This window comes from Lissotriton helveticus, chromosome 2_1, assembly GCF_964261635.1.
Source record: "Lissotriton helveticus chromosome 2_1, aLisHel1.1, whole genome shotgun sequence".
Taxonomy (NCBI): domain Eukaryota; kingdom Metazoa; phylum Chordata; class Amphibia; order Caudata; family Salamandridae; genus Lissotriton; species Lissotriton helveticus.
Window position 1 is genome coordinate 1,226,023,968 of NC_136059.1, and position 22,993 is coordinate 1,226,046,960.

Consider the following 22,993-nt stretch of genomic DNA (forward strand, 5'->3'; position numbering starts at 1 on the left):
ATTGACGGAGCTGTTCTTCGTGCCTTTTGGCTTAACTTCAGTGGTAAGATGTAGTGTCCCAACATTAAACACGTAGCACTGCTAAAGCAATTACATCAGAGGTCAGTTCTGCTCTGGCACATGCAAGCATGGCTTTACTCACACCGTTGTTCCCATTTCCTCTGGGTCGACTTATCAGTAAACTCACTCGCACCTGCACTCATAAACTTACTGGCATACTTACACCAGCAACCTCACTGCCACATGCACAAGTAACCTTCCCCGCACCCGTCATGGAAGTTGAAATGTAATTTCATTTGCACCTCACTCATGCAACGAACTTCCACCAGTAAGCTCACTCTCACCTCCCTCACACCTTCACTGTCACTTGTACTAGCACCTGTACTTGCACTTTAACTCTCACACACACTCACACTTGCCGCGCTCACTGCAGAGTAATGAAGAACGGTGATTCCTGATCCTCAAAGAGCAGAACCCTCTCTAAGGAGACTCCTGGTAATGGACAATGAACGTTTATACTGGTGGAGTATAAATTGGTGAACAAAAGTAATTGTTTTATTTTAATTGCAAAGTGAATGTATAAAGGAGAATAGAAGAATTGAGGCAGGTGTGCATGTGTGTTTGTGTGACACTAAGTTGGGAACAGAGCATGAGACAAAGAAGAGCATGGGGGAATCTTTGATTCCAACGACTACAATTGTCTTGGAATCTAATTTCACAATTGCAAGATCTGAGTAAAACCAGCCATGTCCAGTACCATGTGTCAGGTGTTACAGTGCCTGAGCTGAACTCTGCATTGCAGTCACTGTCTACAGTCTGCATAAAGCGGAGTTCAGGGTCAGTGAGGCTGGCTCGGGCTCTGCTCATCTGTGGCCTCCATTTCTGGTGCTTTGTAGCAGTTTTAAGATCTTCTGAGAGTTTCTCATTGCTCAAATGGATGTGATTTCTGATATTATTATGTTTAGCTCGCCTTTCATTGCTTAATTTTGCTCCTGAAAAAGTGCCACTCATAGTCTTGGAATGTCACTCATAATTCCACTGAACTTTTGAAAATGTCACACATGAGCAATCTGAAACCTTGGCAGCTATGAAAGAAGCCACCGGGATGGGTGGGGACTGAGTAAGTGAAAACACAAGCGCTCGCATGGTGTGCTCCAAGACATAAAAGTAGTTCCAATAACTGGAGCAGGGGATGGACACAAGTACTTGGTCCATGCTGTAGGGGAGGGCCAAACACAGGAAGAGGCATGACTCATGCATGCTATGGACAAACTGTAATGAAGGATACGAGAGCGACATTGACGCGAACAAATGTTAATCCTATGGGCAGGCCGTAATCCACTGATTGTAAACAACATGTCTTGAACAGACAGTCTAGCCGAGATTTAAGAAGGGACTATGGGGACTATGGGGATATGCCATTCCTCCACTGTTGCTGCACAAGAGGTTTTGCTCATTTGCTGCACTCGCTCGTTAACTAAAACAATATTTTTCTTAACGTTTTGAAAATTGTATTAACCCTATCGCTGCTGCCGTTGGACGTCGCGCGAGCTACCTCCCTGGTGCTGTGCACGTCCAACGGCCGACGCGGCCGCACCCGTTTCTTCGAACGTTCAGCACTGGCGCTGAACGTTCGAAGCAAAATGGGTTAAAATGAAACAGCTGACGAACACCCCGACTCTTGAAAATAGTTCTGGCACCACTGTCCTTAAGTGTTAATTTTCCTGAAAAGTATATAGGTTGGTTGTGCTCTCAAAAATTGACGGAGCCTGTTCCACAGCCAGACCTGGCCCCATTCGTAGCTGCACCAGTCAACAATGAAGATACAAATGCAATATCTTACATCGCTGATGTGCTATTCCATGCCTTTTTTCACCAGTGACACTCTAAATACCTTTGGGGCTACATGTAGCCTTTCCAAGGTATGCACATGTCTAGCCTGATACATTTCACCACTTGTATGAAGTCTATAAATAGAGAGACTAAACTTTTAGGAAGGTTGTGCTACCCTCGGCTTTAGCCTAAAAGGAAGCACAGATTTTTTTGGGAGGTGTAAGATGTACCTAGGGCTTGGGTAGGTAGGTAATTTTTATTATGCATGATTAATTAAAACCGTTGCATACATTAAATGCTCTTTAAAATCAAAACCACTACTATAAAAGAGTTAATCAGTGCTAAAATAATTAGGGATTGGGTGCATGAGGCCTTAGCAGGCCAAAAGGGAATGGAAGGTAGTGTGAGCTTCGACAACTGTTTGGGAGAGCACCCCTTAATATCAATACAGTGTTCTTAAATTAAGAGTCTCCTGGGTGAGATAACAGCATGTTAGTTGTGTTTTATGGCGCTCTGAATTTATGCAGGGCAGATGTGTGCTATGTGTAGGAGCTGCTTCAACCAAGTCAGTGGTCTCCACCTTCACGCGTACTTCCAGGTAGGAGACTGCCTTCATTGATCTAATACACCAGGAAACTTTGAATTATTTCCTGCATAAATGTGATCATGCTTTCCTTAGGATTGTGGAGGGCACGTAGTGGGACCCCTTTCTTAGGCCACCATGTCTGCTAACTGTATTTGCATGGTGCCTTGGAGTAGAAAGCAGATGCCAGGATCTGTTTAACCCTATTAAGTCAGCATCTTGTTGTAACAATTTACAGAAAATGTGGTTTTACATCTCGTATTATGCTGTACTTGTATACCACTGATGAAGCGCTGAAGGGCATTAGTGACCGGTAGCGGCTACACCTTAAGTAATGATTGGTTGAAAGAATGTTGAGTAACAGATTGGTTTGTGTGGGCGCTGTTTGACTACTCTGTCGTTTTTTTCTGAATATGTGTTGCTTTTATAAATCCTGATAATCTAAATGACCTTAAAGCTTGCGTTTCCGTGTTTTTTGTACTATACTTCAAGACTTTACATTAGTGTTGCTAATTTAGTGGTCTGCTGAGTTATATATAGTCTGTGCCAGAATACACTTGAGCCAGCTTGGCCTAGCTTAGCCTTTATTCATGCAGCTCTGCCGCATACTGCCATGACTTTCACTGCTTGTGTGTTTGTGCACACAACAGAGTGTGCAGGAATTACACGGGTTTAGAAGAGGGTGAACCAAAGCGAAGCTGCCTTTTGAGAGCACAATCCTCTTACAAAATCGTTTTGTAGGAGGACTGCAGGTATGCCGGTGATGGGAGTTTGTAATACATAGAGCATCATTAGTTCGAGCGCGAAGCACCTATTGCCGGCGTGTTTGGGGGAATGTGAGACAGCGTTCAGGCACGAGCCTCGCGCTGTCAGATTCCTCCTCGAGGGCGCGCACGGCGCCATGCACCTCCCCTGCCTCGCATTCACAGCCTCTCTCAATCACACGCAGTCACGCATGCGCACACACATTCCCACGCGCACACACTCACCCCCCTCCCCCCAGGCATACACACACACACACACACACACGCACCCCCCCTCACCACTCACGGGGCTCACGCGCGCACACACACACACGCGCGCACACACCACACATATCCCCCCCTCCACTCACCGTGCTCTTTTGTCGCATCGCCTCGCTGAGCTCCTTTTCTCCGGCGCATCTCCACACGCGGGGCACTTCTCTGGATCTTCACGCTACCGCGGGGCTCTCCCTCCATGATGGGAGCCCCGCATCAACGACCAACACCGGCCTCTTCCGGCCGCGTCACAGGCCCCGCCCACGTCACGGGCAAGGATGCCTGATTTCCTGGTCTTGTAAAGCCTCCAAAACGTTCGGGTCGAGTTTGCGCTATATATATTTAAAAAAAAAAGACATTTGATTACCGAGCCAAATAAACTAGAGTGTACTGGAGAAATGTTAAATTACAGCAAGGCAGTCTGAGAGGCCAGCGCCTGCGAGAGAGACAGCGAGAGAAGAGGAAACGAGAGAAGAGACAGCAGATTCCCCATCTGACATCAGTAGGAGGTAAATGTAAATGTAAATGTCGGAATTTGTAAAGCGCACAGCTACCTCCACCGGAGGTGTCCCGGCGCTGTCCGTATACCGCTTAGGAACCGATTCCCGAGGCGGGAATCGAACCCTGGTCCCTGGCCAGAGCTCTGCATCAAGGTCTGCCTGCTCTAACCATTGAGCCACACTTCTCCACATATAACTCGGTATTCTAGACAGTCGAGTGGGTCTTTCCTTAGAAAAATCAGTATTCACGCATCTCACAACGTGACTCCGTTTAACATAGTTGTACTGTAAAGAGCGCTGCTAGTTCGGCCCTCAGATTTGCCCTCGTTGTGTCCCTTTAAGCATCGAGACGCCCGCTCGATAAAGTCACCCAAGCTTGTCACCCCTGCCCCGCCCCCGCAATCTGCAGGACCAAAAGCTGTTTACAAAACGCCACTTTTACTGGATTTTCAGATTCGAGAATAATTAATCCAGTCAAAAGCACCTGCACAAGTTGGAATCCTGGCTTATAAACAGAGCCAGGCTGAGCAAACAGCGCCGGGGCCCTGGGCAGCTGGTGGAAACGCACCCTAGATACACACATTCTCTCGGCGTCCCCTCGGGATCTGTGCAGTCACGTTTCTTCTCTCTCAACCGATGACCTTGCACCAAGGCTTTTCACGTTTTCTGCCACTCACCCCCCCAGTGCCCGCCATTGCTATTCCTAAAAGGGACCTAAAAGTGAGAGGCTTGGGACAGGTAGGTCCATGAGCAGACCTGTCACTGACAGGACTCCAATCTTGCTGACGTCCTAGAGACATTGAACAGGAAATGAACAGGAAAAAAAGCACAAGGCCTGGTTTTAACGGTTCTCTTAACCATCCTGTAGTACAGCCTGGTACATTCCTCCCGATTCCATCTAGTACAGCATGCATGCTTGCTTACAAGTGACGTAACGATGAAAGTGGCGTGTGGCTATGCAGCTGGGTTGTTGGAAGGCACAGGTGGAATGGTCAGTCAAGTCGTGTAAAAAGGGACCCATATAAGCTGAGGACTTCCCTTTATATGTGCTATATGATCAGTTTTTGGGGGTTATTTTCCATTAAAGCCGGATGCACAAAGCCCCTGTGTGCACAGGCATATTTGCGTTTGGCTCCTATTGCTCATTTTCAATGGTATCGCTCAGTTTCTATGTACACGTTTACAGAAAGATAAATCTCTAGTTCGTTCTTATGTTAATGAAACGCGCCTCTCTTCAGCCCATGCTCTCACCCCAGCTCTCAGGAGGACCCTCGTCGTAAGAACAGACTCGACAGGAGGCGGATGGAAATTGCCCAATCATTGGCAAGTGCGAGGTGAAGCAGGCTTGTAGCTCTGATGGTCTCAGAAAGCCGGCCTAACAGGTTGATGTTTGCCAAGAGAACGAAAATAACGCCATGCATCAGAGAGCTATGTTAGCTACACAGCTCGAATCAGAAACGATCCAGCGCTTTCCAATAAAAACAGGGATACCGGAACATACGCTTCATTGTTTGTTCCTTCAAGTTGTGTAAGCCGTGCTGGAGGACGCGTTATAACTCTTGCAGAGACCATGTTTGAATCTGTGCATTCCCTTTACAAAAACAGAACAAATACCTTTCATAGCACAAGTGCTCTGTGGCATCAATGAAATAACACCGAATGTAAGTCTCCCCAGCTCAGCAGGATCAGCTTTAAATATATTTTGACACAAACTCACTTCCTCCAAACAAAAAAATTTAATTGTCTGAGAAACACAATCTGTGCCACAAGGTACAGTTTTCATATAGATAAATACTGTATATTTGACTTCCAAATCGCTTGCAATCTAATCAAGTACGCATATGTACTGCTCCCTCAATTGACACATTGTCTCCCACAAGCATAGGTATTATCATCAAATGCCAGAGGTGGCCACCGTAATGCCAAGGACACCACATTAGGTCAATAATGGATACCATTTAGCGAATGCGATCTTCTCAATACTGGTCGTTAATGAACTTACTGGGAATCAACTATTGGAACTGTATGTACATATTTTTTTAAACCTGATATTTTTATTCTTGCCTTCTTAATTAAATTATGTGATTTTATTTTATTTTCCAAACCCCTACGACTGCTTGGAACTCCTTCCCACTTACCGCCATACCATAGTACCATGAATTGTTGTTTTAATGCATTATGTATTATGTATCTTTTATGGGAACATATTGCCGAAATAAAGATTTGTTGAATTGAATTGATTGAATGCGATCTTTGTGGTAGGTCTGGTTTTAATGATCCTGTAAGCGCGTTCGGTTTCACTTTCACCGCCGCTTGCACGGCGTCACATGCGTGCGAGCATTGCACGTTCAGTTTACTTTCACCGCTGCTAGCGAAGTTCCCCTGCGTGCGAGCATTGAGTGAGCGGGTATCCTTGGGAGGATCCGGCTCTCCTGCCCCCACTTCCCCCACCCCCAGAACTCTGCCTGGGCGAGCAGCTAAGACTGAAGTCCCTCTCATTCCTTTTCGCTTCACTAAATTGAAAGTTACTTCTATAGGGTAGATGAGTATTTAAAGACCTTTTTCGTCCCTGCTGTTTCCGTCTTGTAAAATGACTTCAGCCTTCGTCCGATGGGTCCTGGCGTGATGATTGTAAGGTGAGCAGGAGGGGTGGGTCTGCGTGACTTCTGACGCCGGGGCATGTCTCTGCGTTATCGGGGCTGCCACCGCGCGACTAGCATGTTTAGTTCATGAAGCCGTACACATGCTCTGTGCTGTACACCGAAGCATTAAGTAAAGGCAGCAAACAGCACTTTAAGAAGTGCAGTTAACGTCAATACAGGCAGTGAGACTCCCAGCACTTTGAGGCATAATATGTAGAGGAAATATGTTTAGGAGCAGTGGGTCTCCGTTTAACCCCGAGTGACAATCACTTTCTGGGCCCCAAAGGTGCCAAAAAATGCTCAGCTACACAGTGAAGTAACTCTTTTTTTAAAATATATTTTTAATGTAATTTTTAGTGTAGCGTAAAACCCTTTGGGATTGGTCCCCCTGGTCAGTACAAGTAGTGGCGGCTCTCCAGAGCTCCATGCATCACAGTTTGGCCCGTCCTTTGATTTTCGCTCATCTTTGACTCTAGCAGTGTTTATACCCATATTTATTGCTGCATGTACATAGCACTTTAAAGCTCTATTCCGGGCACTGAAGCACATTTCCTGCCCCATGAGGGGGTGCATGGTTGTCGCACAAGTGTTGTGATCCTTGGCCGTAAGTGCTTAGGTGTAGGGCCTGAATGACCAGAGAGTCGCTTTCATTTTGTCTTGGGGGCAGGGCCTAGCAGTGTAATGGAAGAGGTGTGAGAGAGGCACATATAATACACAGGGACGCCTATTCATTGCCCGCCTATTACTTTTAATTTATAGGATTTTTTTTATATTCAACCTATGGGTGTCCTAGAGGTGGGAGGATGCCCACAGGTTAAGAAGGAGAAAGAATCGGAGTGTATGAGTGACAGTATAAAGTCTGATCTCAGAAACGTCTGGCAGCGTCTGCGAATGTGACATTACACAGTTTCATCCCCGATCTGTCTGTGCTCCGAGGCCACTCTAGTAGCCTACGCTGGGATTTACCAAACAAGCTTTTGCAATGCAATAGGACTCACATTTACGCGAGTTTAAGCTATTGGCATTGGAAATAACAGTCCCTTTTATTTATTTGTTTTACAAACCAAAACATAAATAAAAGGCATTGTCATTTACAATGCCAATAGCTCAAACTCAAGTAAATGCGAGACCTATTGCATTGCAAATGCTTGTTTTTCAAAATGAGTTTGTAGTGACACTTCTGGGAACGCATATAGACTGCATTAACAATTAATCATCACCAGTGTGTAAGCTGGGAGGAGCAAGGAGTTGGGTGGTGGCGTGTAATGTGGTGTGTTGTTGATCACATTGTGCATGCAGTTATGCTGTGGACTGTTGTTGGCTTTTGACTTATAACTCACTTTTGTTCTAGTTTAAAAAAATCTGTTGCATAACAAGCACTTAATTTTGAGCCTCACCGTTCTTTCCCAACACAGGTCTCACCCGTGTCAAGGATAGGGATTGTACGTCAAGCAACCAGGCACATGACCACTGGTGCCCCGCTAACGCTTTAGTCGACCATCTGGTAGTTTTGTACACCATCTTACAAAGGATACTCCACCTAATCAGCTGTACTCCGTTTGTGTTGATTGTAATTTAGTTTGTGACACTACAAGTAATTCCTTTCCTCTAAGCTACGTGTTATTTTATTAAAGATGCCATGTGAATTATTGATGTGGGTGATGTAAGGTGGGGTAAGTGCACTACCTGTAAAAGTAGGAAAAAACATCCACCTTGTGAGAAGTGCATTGTAAAGTGGTGAGTTATAGTGCCATTCCACCTCAACCCCTGAAGGCACCCTGCCCGACACCCTTCCCGCAGGAGGGTGTGGGGCAGGGTGCTCTCAGGGGTGCTTTACATGGTCTTTGGCCAGGCCCTGCACCCAACTCACCGCTGAATGTGGACATGTTACCCCCCACGATCCCGGAGTGTGGCAGCCAACGTCCCGCAGACGCCAATCAACCCTGTACACCCAACAACTCATGTTATTTATTGTTGCATTTTTTTGCGGTACTGCCGCGCAAGCGTCACCTTTATGGTATCTTGCAAGCTTCACCCGGTGAAGCTTGCACACCCTGTAGTACTATGTGGGTGAAACTTGAACAGCGGCAATGCTGGAGTACCGCGTTATGTCATGGGAGGGTGGCTGTAAGTCCCGTTGTAGTACCATGGTATCGACAAAACGTTTGTTTTCATTTAATTTTTTTTTAATTTAAGGAGACTTGGGGGTGGGAGGTCCTCTAGGTCCCCTCCACACTTCCAACCAGCACCAGGAGAGCTACACACATTGATCTACGTCTGGGCGGGTAAGGACAACGATGATGGGGTGAAAGAGCAGGAGGAATGAAAAAAGAATGGAAGATGAGATATATGAAAGAGGGGAAAAGATGCATATTGGTCAACTCGCCTGCCTTTGGCTGTGACACCCACCCAGGAAGAGGTTTTTTTTTTTTTTTTCAAATGCAACAGCCGTCTTCATACAGTTTGGATTTTACAGAGAGCTCTTTCTTCATGCATTGTTATTATGGCGTTGAGTTTATGGACCTTCGGGGATTTGAACTCGCATCCTGCCGCTTTCCAAGAAATTAAGTTCAGCTCAGCGAGCTATCCCAGCATGCTAAGAGGGAGTGCCACTTGCAGCTGGTTGAACACTGAATACTGGGGCATCCTTGTTGCTAATGAATGTAAAGACTCATCCACAGGGTGGGGGCGACCTGTTGGTTCAATAATTTTAAATTTAACACTCAGTTGTTTCTGACAAAAACAGATGGATACATTGGCCTCATTTTCTAACTTGGTATACTTGGGTATTTGAATGATAAAAGCTCATCCGGTTTCCTCCCTAATCTGCACGGGAATAAAGGCACAAGCCTGCCAACAAACTGTAAAGCGAAATTAAAAACATTTGGGAAGCTATTCGAAGAATACACCCTTCACCAGGTGATGACACAGTGACGTGCTAGAAAACAAGTACTGAAAATAGAAGTCATGTTGATACTCCTTAATCAAGTTAATTATATGACTTTTTTCAATGTTTCATTTCACACATGCAGTTTTTCTTGCTTTTTTGTATGGTCTGTGAGAATAGGCGGCATGTGAAATTAGATGATTTTTTTTTTCCACGAGCAATGTACAAAAAGACTAGACTTTAGGTTTTTCATTTAATGGGTAAAAGGAAAAACGTGTCATTGTTATATGCACAGAGGTTGAAAATATGAGCCATAATTGAAATTTCCGCATCCTTCACTCCAACTGCGATACCAAGAATAGGTTTCTTTTCCTTGTAGCATTAAAAAGACCACTAAGCCATAAATAACAAGCGAGCGCCTCGTTCTGCAGCAGGGGTAAGGGAGAGAGGAGGGGGCCTGATTCCCTTGCGGGAGCGAGCAGGAACCATATGGTTTCAAGGCTCGCTCCCGCAAGGGAATCGCCAAAAGTGCACGCGTTGCCATTGAAGGCAATGCAACGTCTGCACGTTTTTGGGGCCAAAACAGAATCGATCACTTAAGGGCTCCTATGCAACCCATGCGCGCTGCATAGGCAAGACCTAAGAAGGAATTGGGAGAGATGGATACTTTATTTTGTTGTTACTTGTGTAGTGTATTATTCCACGTCAAGGTAACCCCAAAGTTGTGCAGGGACAGTGGAGGATAAATGAGGAAACTGGAGAGAGGGAATAAAGTTTGAGAGAAACCATGGGATTGGTACTTGTGTAAGTGTCTGCTTGCTGACTTCACGATACCCCAGGAACCTCAGAGGTGCAGCTGCAATCCAAAACGGGTATTTTGCAACCCTCATTCAGGGAGCGTGAAAGCTTTTAGTTTCTTAGGCTGCAGGACGAAAAAAAGCAAGTTCTTGGCCGTTAGGAATTGAAGTCACAGCAACTCCTTAGGGAAGAAACCAGAAAAAGGGACACAGCCAGCAGAATGGAGTGCCTGCAATGCAGTACTATACAACTCCTCTCTTTGAAATTATCAGCTCATCTTTCGGAGCCTCATTCCCTCAAAGGGATATGAACTGAGCAAGAAATTAAATTTGACGAGAACTCAAAATAAGTACATAGACACCTTCAACTTCCAGTTGGTTTCCTTGGTGCATGTGGATTCATATTAGTTTAACACCTCATGATTCCTTCAGTTGCAAATATACTGACTGACTAACTTGGTGCGGGATCCCGTTATAGTTCGATGCTTGAGAATTTCAGCTGTGGCATTGGACGGCCTCTTGCAATGAGAGCGGTCTTTGCGGACATCTGAAGCATCGAGCACCTGAACACTAGGCCACGGCCATCTTGCATTTGGATATCTTACCCAAGTTATAGGAATGTTTTTCCTTAGTTATGCAGGTGGCTATGCTGGCTGTACTGAGTATTTTGGTTCTTTGGGAGATCCGGAGAGAGGCTCATTTCTCAAGGAGTGTGACGAGGACTTTTCATGTAGCCAGTCCTCTGCCCCATACTGCTGCTTTTCCCTCCATATTGTGCGGAACAGCGGACATGCCAATAGCTCAAAGAGGAATGTGGTGGAAGGTAATGAATTTGGGCAGTAACGGGTTAGAGCAGCAGGGCCCTGGGTACTATATTAATAAACTCTGGTGACTGCCTAACTGAGGCCTAAAAGCCAGTTGCATAAGCTTAAAGAGGAAATGCGTTACTCCAATAAACCCAACTTCACCCCAGACCTACCAGTCTATGTGAACACCCTTGGGCTAAGGTGCCTAGTAACCAGTCTTTTTTTGTAACCTTTGTTACCTTTTTTTTATTTGATTTATAAACCAATCACTACTGTCCATCTTCGAGCATACATTTTTCCAGTGGATTATACAGTACATTCTCCAGTATGGGTACAATAGGTAAACAACACATGCACAGTCTTCCCCCCCCATGTCTCCAATACGGTCCCCCTAGTAATTACTCTTTGTATTGATGTCCTGTAGCCGCCGCTTCTGATACAAAACCTCTGAATCACTGCTCTGGAAACGAGAGCTATCTTGTTTTTATAGAAACCTTTTAAAAACATTAGTTTTTTCTTTTTTTTAAAATTTGTTTCTTTTTTACCTTTGTTGTGGCCAAGTTAGTAGTTTTTTACTTATATTATTTTTTGGGATTAGTTTGTTACATACACTTCATCCGTTATCTCCATAGACTGCTTTGTTGCTCAGGTCTCCCTACCAAAAGTGAAACCTTAGTGGAGTTATGTTTTTTTTTTTTACTCCCTATGCAACTACATATTAGGGACGAACCAATTGCAAATCAGCCTCATTCCTACTCCAGTGGGCATTGTCAATCCTCAAGTGCTTTCCTTCATAGCCTCACACTCTTTCCCAGATCACTGCTTTTATGGACGTGGGTGAATTTAGTAAGGGGCGAGGGGTGGGGGTCAATGTAAGGAACACAATAGCATATCCAGAGGAATAGGGTGAATGTGCTTCAACCCCAATCTGTTTGGTCCCACCTGAAGCATCTGCCTAGGTCCTATCCTCATGTCCTTGTGAGCAGCATAAATTTGGTAATGATAGTTTTGAAACTGATAAAGTAGGGACTGCTGAGAGCTCCTCTAATTTTCCTTAGTGCTGAATACAATGAAATCAGTTTGAGTTCGAGGTTCAAGAAATGGTGTTCCAAATCGTTCTGAACTAAAGGGCTTGACTGACAGCTGTTTCCCCCTTACCCTCCTGTATTCATTTATATTGTGCTCTAAGCTGAGCTACATTATGGTTCGTATTTATTTGCAAGAAAGTGCCAACCTTTCATTACCGTTTTTATTTTATGTATTCACACCTTTCTTTGTGGATAGTTAATGTATGTGCTAGATGTGTTTCATACTTTGTTTTCCTATACATTTCAGGTTTATTTCGATCATATGGTTTGCCAAAGCACGACAACGCCATGTTATGCTGGGGACATTCAGCTTTTGGACAGCTTGGGATTGGCCATGACCACCAGACGTTTGCGAGTAAGCCTCAGACATGTGGATTTTTCCGTGGCCGGCGTATCAAGGAAGTGGCCTGTGGCAGGTATCATTCTGCCTTCCTGTTGGAGGGCGGTGAAATCTATACCTGTGGTCTGAACAGCAAGGGTCAACTAGGACACTACAGCGATGGAAAAGAACCAGGTATGAGAGCTAGGACATGTAAGATCAGAGCAATCCAATTAATTTTCTTGAGAGCCAAAACCTTCTTACGCAGTTTGAAGAAGTGGCTAAAATTGAAAATATTTTAACCCTTCTCCAACAAACATTCTGCTGTTATGAACCCTCTACATGGCAGCGATTTGTTTTGCATGATTTTTGCCCTTCGTTATTTGAATTTGTAATTTGGTGTGCCATTGCCCATCACTTGTATTAGATCATAAAGATGAGTGCTTACATTTTTCACCCTACTGTTGTGGGTGTATTAGTCTCAGGCGCTCGCATGGAATACACCACTTAGTATCTATTGCCTTAATTAGTGTGGTGCTCTCGAGAAGGGTAGACACACCATTCTCCCCCCAATTATCAATCAAAGGATTGAAACAACAATTCACCAAATTCAAGGCACACTCCAATACAATCAAAACTGAAATGTGTAATTATTATTTTATTATTTTTGTGACACCACAAACATAATTTACATGATCAAGTGCCCGTGTGGCAAAGCGTACATTGGCCATACAGAACGTAAACTAAAAATAAGACTCAACGAGCATAAAAGTAACATAAGGACCAAAGCACCCAAATCTGTAGTTGCTACCCATTTCATTGAAGCTAAGCATCAAATAAGCCAATTAAAAGTTTGTGTTTTGGAAGTGGTGGAAAAGAGTCATGATAAGGACAATAAGAAAGCGTTGCTAATGCGTGAGAACTTTTGGATATACCATCTACAAACACTCAAACCAAGAGGGATGAATGAACGGACAGAATTCTCTTGCTATTTATGAATCATGTTTATCTTCATATTTCTCAATTATAGTACTGAATCTACGTAGATATTTGACTGTGCAGCGCATAGTTTACATTGTGTTTGTGTTACTTTCCACCTTTACATTTTAGGTTTCAACCCGCATCCTCACACAGTTATCGTTTAGGATCTTATTGTGAATTTTTATGGTTTATCATTTTTGTTTAGAATGTGTAACTGTACCACTTTAATTGCACTTGTTTACATAACATACATTTGCGATCAAACACTTCCGCATACGTCATATGCCCCATCGCGTCTTCTCGCGATAACATTAGCCATCAGTCGAGTATTACACTTCCGCATACGTCACACACCATATTCAACCGCATGGATCCCACGGGCGGGTACCAGGTTCCTTGGGAGTTACGACTTTAGATACACGGTAAGACCACTGGTGAGGCTCACTTTGGTGAACCCGTGATCAACAATTTAACAGCGTTGTAGATTATGAGTTAGAGGGATTTCCTACAGCGATACCACTGGTTACTGTGTGTGTTTATAGCGTATGCACCGACATTTTAAGAAGGCTTTGATGAAATGTATAAGTTGATTCTGGTATGGTTTACGTTTGCAATATATATGTTACAGAGCTCTATAAAATAGGATATGTATTCTGTGATTACCACACCAGTAGTCATGTTCACATTTATATCAGAATTTTCAATACATGATATCATGTTCAAATATATGATGTTATAACTAAGTAGAAGTTATGTATTTTAGTTGACATAATGATTTTGGTATAATATAGAGGGGTTACAGTAATGTTTCTTGCCTTACAGACTTCCCCGACGAAGGCTAGTAGCCGAAATGCATTGGAAGTCTTTGTGGTGATTGATTCATCAAAGAATAATGTAATTTATTGAACTCATGAATTACCATTGATCCATATGGAAGTATGAATAAAATACTTTGGATATAGAAAACAATTGGTTTTAACGAACTATTTTCATGATTGAAGGTTGACTGGTGTTTCCAGTACACGAATCAGTGCCCTAAGAGACACCCACACAGTCTGTGTCGGTGCTATCTTTTTGGTTTGTCTTCACACTCCCGGGCGGGGAGTGATCTTAGGAGCACGATAAAATATAATACATCATTGAATTATCTAGCAGTGCACAGCCACGTTTCAACGTTAATTATTATTTTAGACACAAAATGATGCTAGTATAGTTGTTCTTCTATATGTTCTTTTATTTCTTTTTAGCCATACTCCAACGGGTTTCGTCGCAGTGGGAATATTACCCTTACGACTTCCTCAGGGCTAAAATATAACAAAAATGCCTATATTGTAGTATATACATTAAGGGTTATTTAAATATTTTTACAGCTTTAAGCACCCAGTGCAAAGGCACAGTAAACTTATTGATCAAGTTGTGTGACAACCTGGACAACCTGAACAACCTCCTCTTTAGTTTTTAATTGACTACATTTTTTAAAGTTTCTATACTAGCGATTACTCCAAGCTATTGACATCATATCATTTGCTTTTTACAAAGACTGTGCATGGTTATAGTGGTGACCTCTAGAGATATGACAATCAGTACCATTTTTAATGCTGAAACCTCAAGTAGTAGAATGGTTCACTGACGAGATGTGTAAATAATAATTTGTGCACCCCTTTTTCCCCCGCATATAACACCTATATGTACAACAGATTGTTAATCAAAAACTCTATATGTCAGAAACTAGAGCAACACGCCGTACCTGCTAAACTTCAGATGATTCAAAGGGAATCCTAATAAGCCAAGAGAGAGCAGAAACATAAGCAATCTATAAATATCAAAACCGAGTAATTTCCAATCAACAGTTGCAATAGTGAGTATATCTCTGTATGTTACGTTATCACGCTTACTTCCTCAGATCGAGTACGATTCTGGAGGATCAATCCAATCTGGTCTCACTGAACGTATTCCAACCAATACAATGTATAAGGTCATGACCTTAAAATGAAATACCTGCTGAAATATAAATATAGGTAGAAATTTGTAAAATTATTTTTCATTTTGATGGTAATGTAAGTAAAACACGAATTCTATTAAATAGACTTACCCAGTGGTAAAATCCACCACATAAGGCATATCCAAAACATTATTCCCTCGATTTCAGCGAGAACTCCAGAAAAATAGTTATCTTCTCTCCGGGTCCTGAATTTAAGTTGTCTAAGGGGATTTAACAGAAATAAACCCCACTTTATATACTAGACACGCCTCTTACCTTGGGGTGTTACTTTGTTGTTGCCACCTTCGTTTTACCTGCCTGAGGAGACCGGAACATTCTGCCACATAGCGCCTGTCCACCTCGTTGCTCCCGCGGACCGCTACTACCGGGCACTACATGCCCCAGGACGCAGTGCGGTCACGCGAGAGGGTCCGCGAGAGTTCGTGCCAGCGACAGTGCTCAAATCCACACGGGAGCCGTCAAAGGCCGGAGGAGGCCGGGCTGGGCCAGGTCTCCTGGTTTCATTATTTGCTGTGGAGCGAATGGAACATTTGAACTGCGGGTAATTGGCATTATCGGGCATAATCCTTGCTGTTTGTAATAATCCACAATTGACTTGGGCCTGCATTTTTATACACTTATTGGGTCTGCGAATCAATTAAGGCGGCCAACAGGGGTCCGGGAAAGAAAGCTTGTGACAATTATCAATAGCCCTGTAAGATAACCTTATGTATCTTGATTAATTCCTTGTACACTCCGTCTAGTTTGCTTAGTGTGTACACGTAAGAGGGGAGGGCGTGCAGGGTTCTTTATATATTAGTACCTACCAACCTTTCTTGTGAAGCAACGGTAAGGGTATAGCTTCATCAACCGATCAGCACACAGCTGCTACTTACTGGCCTCCTAATAAATGGGGAAAAGAAAGCTATACACTAGCCCACCGGGTAAGAGAACGTTCAATGTAAAAGGGTCTAGTACGACCCTAATGAAATATTTGAGGGGCGCAGTAGGAGCCATAGAGAAACAAATTTGTAATGTAAAGAAAACACTTAATAAAGGGTTGTCCGCCACTAATATTAATGAACCGGTTAGAAATGAGTCGAATGATGTACCATTTTTTTAGCAAATGTATCCCCCCCTCGATCCCCATAATGGGTGTGTACAGCAGGGTAGCGACGATATTTTTACAATTGACCTAGAGGGCTCGGATCTCCCCCCACAAAAAAGAGTATGTGTGCCCAAGAATCCCCCCTCTACTATTTTATTACCCCAGATCCATGAAGTTCCAGCAACCCCAAATGTTCTAAAGACCAAAAGTAAATCTCAGACAGGGAAAGAGGCAAAAAAGGTGGCAAGGAACAAAAGAAAAACATGCCCAAAATCCACCAATGATGAACGCTTAAGGAAGGGCCAAAATAATACTGATTATGGAGACATCATGAAATCGATTGTTGATCTCACTACGTTTGTGAAAGAAGCCATAGCCTCGATGGGGAATAGATTGGGACAGATAGAGTCCACCCTGTCTACCCTCACAGCGCAAGGGAAAGAGGTATATAGCAAACAGGCTGTTCCCGATAGGGCAAGCTACACTTAGCCTAGCCAGTCTAGCAGCCCGCACAGAGTTAGGTTCCCTGTATCTGCCAATCAAAACAATAGTGGGCTTCGTTCTTCCCTGCCCACGGTAGATGCACCTAGAAAAACGGTTAGTAGAACACTTTCCCATCAAGATGAAGGTTATATTTTGCCAAACCTGTATCTCCCACCTGCGACAGCTCCTTACACGTTGGTTCTGGCCAACGTTCCCATAGTAGAGGACGGGGTGAGGGAAGACTGGGTAACACTGAGAAAAAAAGCTATACACTTCCTGGGACAGAAAACGGGATTAACACAAGACATGTTCCATTCATTTAAAATGGCGAGGAGAGTAAGGTGGCTTGGTCCAAGTAACAAGTCCTTTGCTGGGGATTGTATAGTTTTATCATTTGCCTCTCCACGCTTAGTCAAAGAAATCTTGGATCGGGCAGGAGATAACAGAAGTCGGGCGGCGGGTATAAATGTGATCCCACTTGCTTTTTTCTACCATCCTAAAATGACAACCAAGCTTAATATCCCCCCCCCCCCTTTGGTCACCCTCTTAATAACCCACCGAGGTACAATTTGAAAGTCACAAACAGGTTTGCCCCCCTACACTTGCTAGATGAAGTGGATTGACCTACACTAGACAGGGTCTCCCAGGAATGCAGTACCCCATCCAGCTACCCAGCCCCTCCAATACTAGAAGACTCGGGAGAATTCATTTATGAGGTTAGGAATGTTACTGAGAAAACCCTACAAACTGTTGCTCCCCATTCCCTCCTTCTGCGGATGCTAATGCGGGAATGGCCATGTTAGAACAGGCACTAAAAGTACTCCTGAACGAACCGCCGCTATTAGGTATTAGAACATCGGGCAGTGACGGAGGTTGCATCCCGGTTCCCAGAGAAATAAGCGGGGAGGAATATGGGATGGGGAGTGTGGCTACTCACGGAACTCAAGAGCCGTTTGTACAGGGACGGGCGAGGGTAGCATTTTGGAATATTTCTGGGCTTCGTTCCAAGATGAATAATCCAATTTGGGTAGACTTTATTAGAAACTTTGACATCCTATGCCTGCAGGAGACCTGGTCTGTGGAGGAAATTCATCTTGAGGGTTTTAAAACGTTCCAGCGGGTTACTCGAGTCATGGGAGGTATAAAGGGGGGATCTGTGTGTATGTTACAAATCTCTTGGGGGCAGTTGGGATAAAAATTGTGAAAATGTGTAGTTAGAGAAAGATGGCGGCCGGTCAGTGAGCCCGGTCGTGAGCTCTGTGCTACTCTCACGCTGGAAAAATGGTGCAGTCTGCCAGCGGTGAGCTTTTTTTCATATAATTCATCAGTCGGCTTCGGTATGGAACGGTAAAAAAGAAAAGAAACATCCAATCCCGGTTTCTAGAGCAGACGGGCAAGAGTTTGGTTCTTCCATGGACTTTTTTCGGACCTTCCTGCCGGCGGCATTCTGACTCTGACTCATACCCCCCACTGAATTTCCCTCCTTAGCAACGGCCGGTCAGGGTGCTTGGATTGTGGAGAGACGGAGAGACGGAAGAGATGCTAGTAAAAAACACACGAGGCTCACCTCCTGTCGCTTCAATCCCTTGGAAAAGCATATCTCCGTTACAGCAACCCAGCTCTTTGCTCCATACACTCATCGGTCGGTGGGAGGCGGCATCAGAGGCAACCAGGAACTGCCGGAGGGCTGCTCAGAGAGTTGCCGTCTTCTTCCGGGGCAAGGGAGGTAGAGGCAGCACATACAGCGCATACAGTGCTGGGAATGCAGTAAAACCACGGAGCAGGTTAGAGGCTGAAAAAAGTGAATGGGAACAGGAGGAACCAACAGAGGACTCCCCGCGATTCTACCTGGAGGTGAACACGGAGAGGAAGGGCTCCGGGGGGCCGTGCGCTCAGTATATGAATCGGGTAAGCCAGAAAGAAGTCCAGAAGGTGGGGGGGGGCACGAGGAGGGCGGACGAAGAGGGTTGGGAAAAGGCTAATCAGGAACAAACTGCTAGAGCAAGCCCTGGTATACAAATTGAGAAAGGGGGATCAGAGGGTGCTGAAATTCTGGAGTTGCCGGGTCAGATCATAGAGAGTAAAGGGAGATCAACTTACTGCCTAAGAAATAGGCTGTTTCTCAATACTAACCCAGACACGAGCACGAGCACCAAACTCCCTGTCCTCCCCAGAAGCACCAAAAGAAAATCCAAGAAATCCGCTAAAGTGCAAACAAAGGCAGGAAAGACCACTAAAAAAACAGGGGGGTCTACAGATACACGGGAGGGTCCGGACTGTGCAAGGATCAAAATTACTCCCTCATTGAGATCCTTCTTCAAATTACAAGAACAAAAATTGGACAAGGAAAAAGAGGGAGAGAAGACTCGAGACTCTGAGCAAAAACCTAAAACTGTAGTCCAGAATAAAGTAGGAGTCTCCACTAATTACACCCGGAATCCACCAGGGCCCCCAATCAGCTTAACCATGTCAAATACGTCACTAGCAAGGGATGTAGACCATCTTACTCAAGACCTAGACCAATGCTCAGCTCAAACAGAAACCCAAACAGAGACTCATACCTCAACAGTACCTCAAACAGTAGTAGTAGCCCAAACTCCTTGTCAGATGAAAACTCTCATTCCCGCTCCCACTCCCACCGACCTATTCCTAGAAAAAATGATGGAAGAGATGAAATCCAGATTCATGATCTCAGAAGGAAATCAAAATAAGATCCAGGAAGCATGTGATCTCTTAGACTCCAAGCTAAATGCCTTAGGAGACAGAGTAACTGCAGTAGAAGCTGAGGTAGTCTCTATAAACAGAAGAGTGGAATCCAACTTAAAAGAAATTAGATCGTTGAGAGATGCGGATAAAACCTTCGCTGATAAGCTGGAATCATTAGAGAATAACTCCAGACGAAACAACTTCAGAGTCTTAAATGTTCCGGAAGGCAGAGAAGGTACAGACATTAAAAGGTTCACCATTGAGCTTCTGGAGGAATTCTTCCCATGGTGCAAAGAGCTCGGGCTGGAAGATGATATTCAGAGGGTGCACAGAGACCCGTTTGGAAGAAATAAGGAAAGAAAGAATCCGAGGAAGATCCTGGTGAATTTTCGCACATACTCAATCAAAGAGAGACTACTAAGCGAAGCAATAAAAACGGGATCATACAATAAAGATGATTGGTCATTCAGGATCCGTTCAGACATCTCAAAAGCTACGCAAGACAGGCAGTGGGAGTTGGGCCAGATGATGCCGGAATTGAAAGCGCTGGGCGCTACTGTTCAGATGAAATTTCCGGCTTCTCTCCGGATAATGTGGAGAAATAAAATGCACAATATAAAAGACCCCAAAGAAGCCGAAAATTTTCTGGAACAATTACGTGAGCAGACGAAAAAGTAGATTGCACCTTTACATGCCTTGCCCAAATGTTAATAAAGCACAGAGCTCAAAAGAGGGCCATAACAAGCCCAAGGTAAAAGGGAGGTTTCTCCAGGGAAGGGGGGAATTTTTTAACGTATTACTTTATTTTTGCACTATAGAAAAGATAAAATGAAACAAAAATTACACACGGGAAATGGGAGCAAAATAGGGAAAAAAAAGGAAAAAACGTCCTCAGCAACAATCAGAAATAGGAGTACTTGGAGCCCCGTAAAAACAGAACGAACTAATCTCAAAAATGAATAAAATTACAACTCATGTCAAAATAATATCCTGGAACGTGAATGGTTTAAGAATTAAGAGTAGAAGAAGGAGAATATTAGAATATTTAAAAACAATAGATAGCGAGATCATAATCCTCCAAGAAACTCACTTACAAAAAAAAGAGTGGGATGACATCATGAAAAAATTGCATTGGGTAGACTCATATATCTGCACTAATCAAGAGTGCGTTGTTAAAGGTATTGCCATTCTCTTTAAAAAATCTCTGAGGGTAAAAGTGGAATTTTCAGAAATTGACCCAAAGGGGAGATGGGCCCTGGCTAGAGTAAGGATACGGAACAATCCGTTAACCGTGGTAGGTTACTATGGTCCAAACATGGACGACCCGGTTCCGCTGCAGACCTTGTACTCTCATTTACTCTCGGCTTCTTCCCCAATAATTTTAGGTGGAGACTTCAACATAATACTCGACCCAAAAACAGACCGCCTCCCCATTAGAAAACAAATTACTTTGCCAAAAATGAGAGATTGGTTGGGGGTATACAAAAGAGATCTGGGCCTAGTGGATATATGGAAACTAAAGGGGGAAAAACAGAACAATTTCACTTTCAAAAACAAAAGACTCGGAACCCAATCAAGAATCGACTTCTTTTTGCTGGAGCGTGGTCTAGTTGAAAAAACAGTTAAAGTAGAACATATCTCTGCCCACCTTTCGGATCACTCTGCAGTCTTGATCACCTTGAAACTAGACTCTATTAAGGAAAGTACAAGATGGACTTTGGACCGTACAATCCTCCTAGACCCCCAGATCATTGACCAGCTAAAAGTAAGGACCGAGTCTTTCTTTGAGGATAATAAAGAAGGTACTTCGATACAGACTACCTGGGACGCTTATAAAGCGGTGATCAGGGGACACATCCTAAGCCTAGCAGCCCATAAATCAAAGAGCATGAAACAGTCAATATTAACGTTGGAAGAAAAAATCAAAATCCTAGATATACAAATAGCCGCAGCAACTTCTCCCTCCCACAAAGAACAACTAGAGGTGGACCGGATGAGTCAAAAAGATAGTTTAACAGAAATATTAGAAAACAAAGTGCGAGAGAAATGGGAAGCCAGCAAATTCGCCCACTATGAATATGGTGAAGGTTGTGGCAAGATGCTCGCCTGGAAAACTAAGACAGAGCAAGCTAAGAATAAGGTTGTTTGTATCGACCCCAAAAACCCAGCGGAGAATGGGTCTGAAGAAGCCGTAATAAAACAAGAATTCCACACTTTTTTCTCAGATCTTTACAACGAGGACTGTAATCCCAAATTGGAAGAAATAAAACATTTTTTGGATCCCCTAATTCTTCCAACCTTATCAATAGAGTTGAGAGAAGAACTAAACGCAGAAATCTCGTCCCAGGAAGTAGAAGAGATATTAAAAAACCTTAAGAAAGGCAAAGCGGCAGGTCCAGATGCTCTACCTAACGAATTTTATACAAAACTAAAAGAAGCATTACTTTTACCCCTAACCACACTATTGAACAAAATATTTATAGGAAAAGAGGATCTTCCAGACTCATGGAATGAAGCGACAATTACCATCCTTCTAAAACAGGGGAAAAGCCCCAAAAAATGCGAATCCTACCGTCCAATCTCGATCTTGAATTGTGACTACAAGATCTACACACAGATTATGGCAAAGAGACTCGGAAAAATAGCGGGACTTCTAATAAACAACAACCAGAAGGGCTTTATACCCGGAAGACAATTACAAGATCTAACGCAAGAACTATTCGCAGTTATAGATCTCGCCACCATCGAGAAAATCCCTCTATCAATAATCGCCATCGACGCCGCCAAAGCGTTCGATAGAGTTAACTGGGTATATCTATGCGAAGCTCTGAAAAAATTTAATCTAGGGGTAAATATCCTGAACATGGTCACAAAAATATACTCCTCTCCTAGAGCTCAAATCTTAATTAATGGAAGCCTTACCTCTAATATACAGATAAAGAGAGGAACGAGGCAGGGATGCCCCCTCTCCCCCCTGCTCTTCAACTTTTATATTGAGCCTATGGCGGAACATCTCAGAATTGATCCCTCTATATCTCCTTTTTCCTTCCAAAACTGGACTAAGAAGATTGCCCTATATGCAGACGACTTGATGATTTTCACAAGCAACCTCAGTGGATCAATAACAACAGTCGAAGAGGCCTTAACCAGCTTTGGAAGTATTTCTGGTTATCAAATCAACCAAGATAAAACGGAAACTATGAGTTGGAATGATAGTTCAATTAGCCCTTATAATAAGGTTAAAATCAGATATCTTGGTA

General features: G+C 43.7%; 1 protein-coding gene across 3 annotated transcripts in view; it reads left to right on the forward strand.

The window, feature by feature from the left end:
• HERC3 (HECT and RLD domain containing E3 ubiquitin protein ligase 3) overlaps positions 1 to 22,993 on the forward strand; it is a 604,132-nt gene that overhangs the window by 71,153 nt on the left and 509,986 nt on the right. For all 3 annotated transcript variants that reach the window (XM_078676105.1, XM_078676106.1, XM_078676108.1), the window contains exon 3: positions 12,403 to 12,669. In XM_078676105.1, the coding sequence (XP_078532231.1) occupies positions 12,444 to 12,669 (226 nt within the window). In that variant the 5' untranslated portion in view covers positions 12,403 to 12,443. The remainder of the gene's footprint in view (positions 1 to 12,402; positions 12,670 to 22,993) is intronic.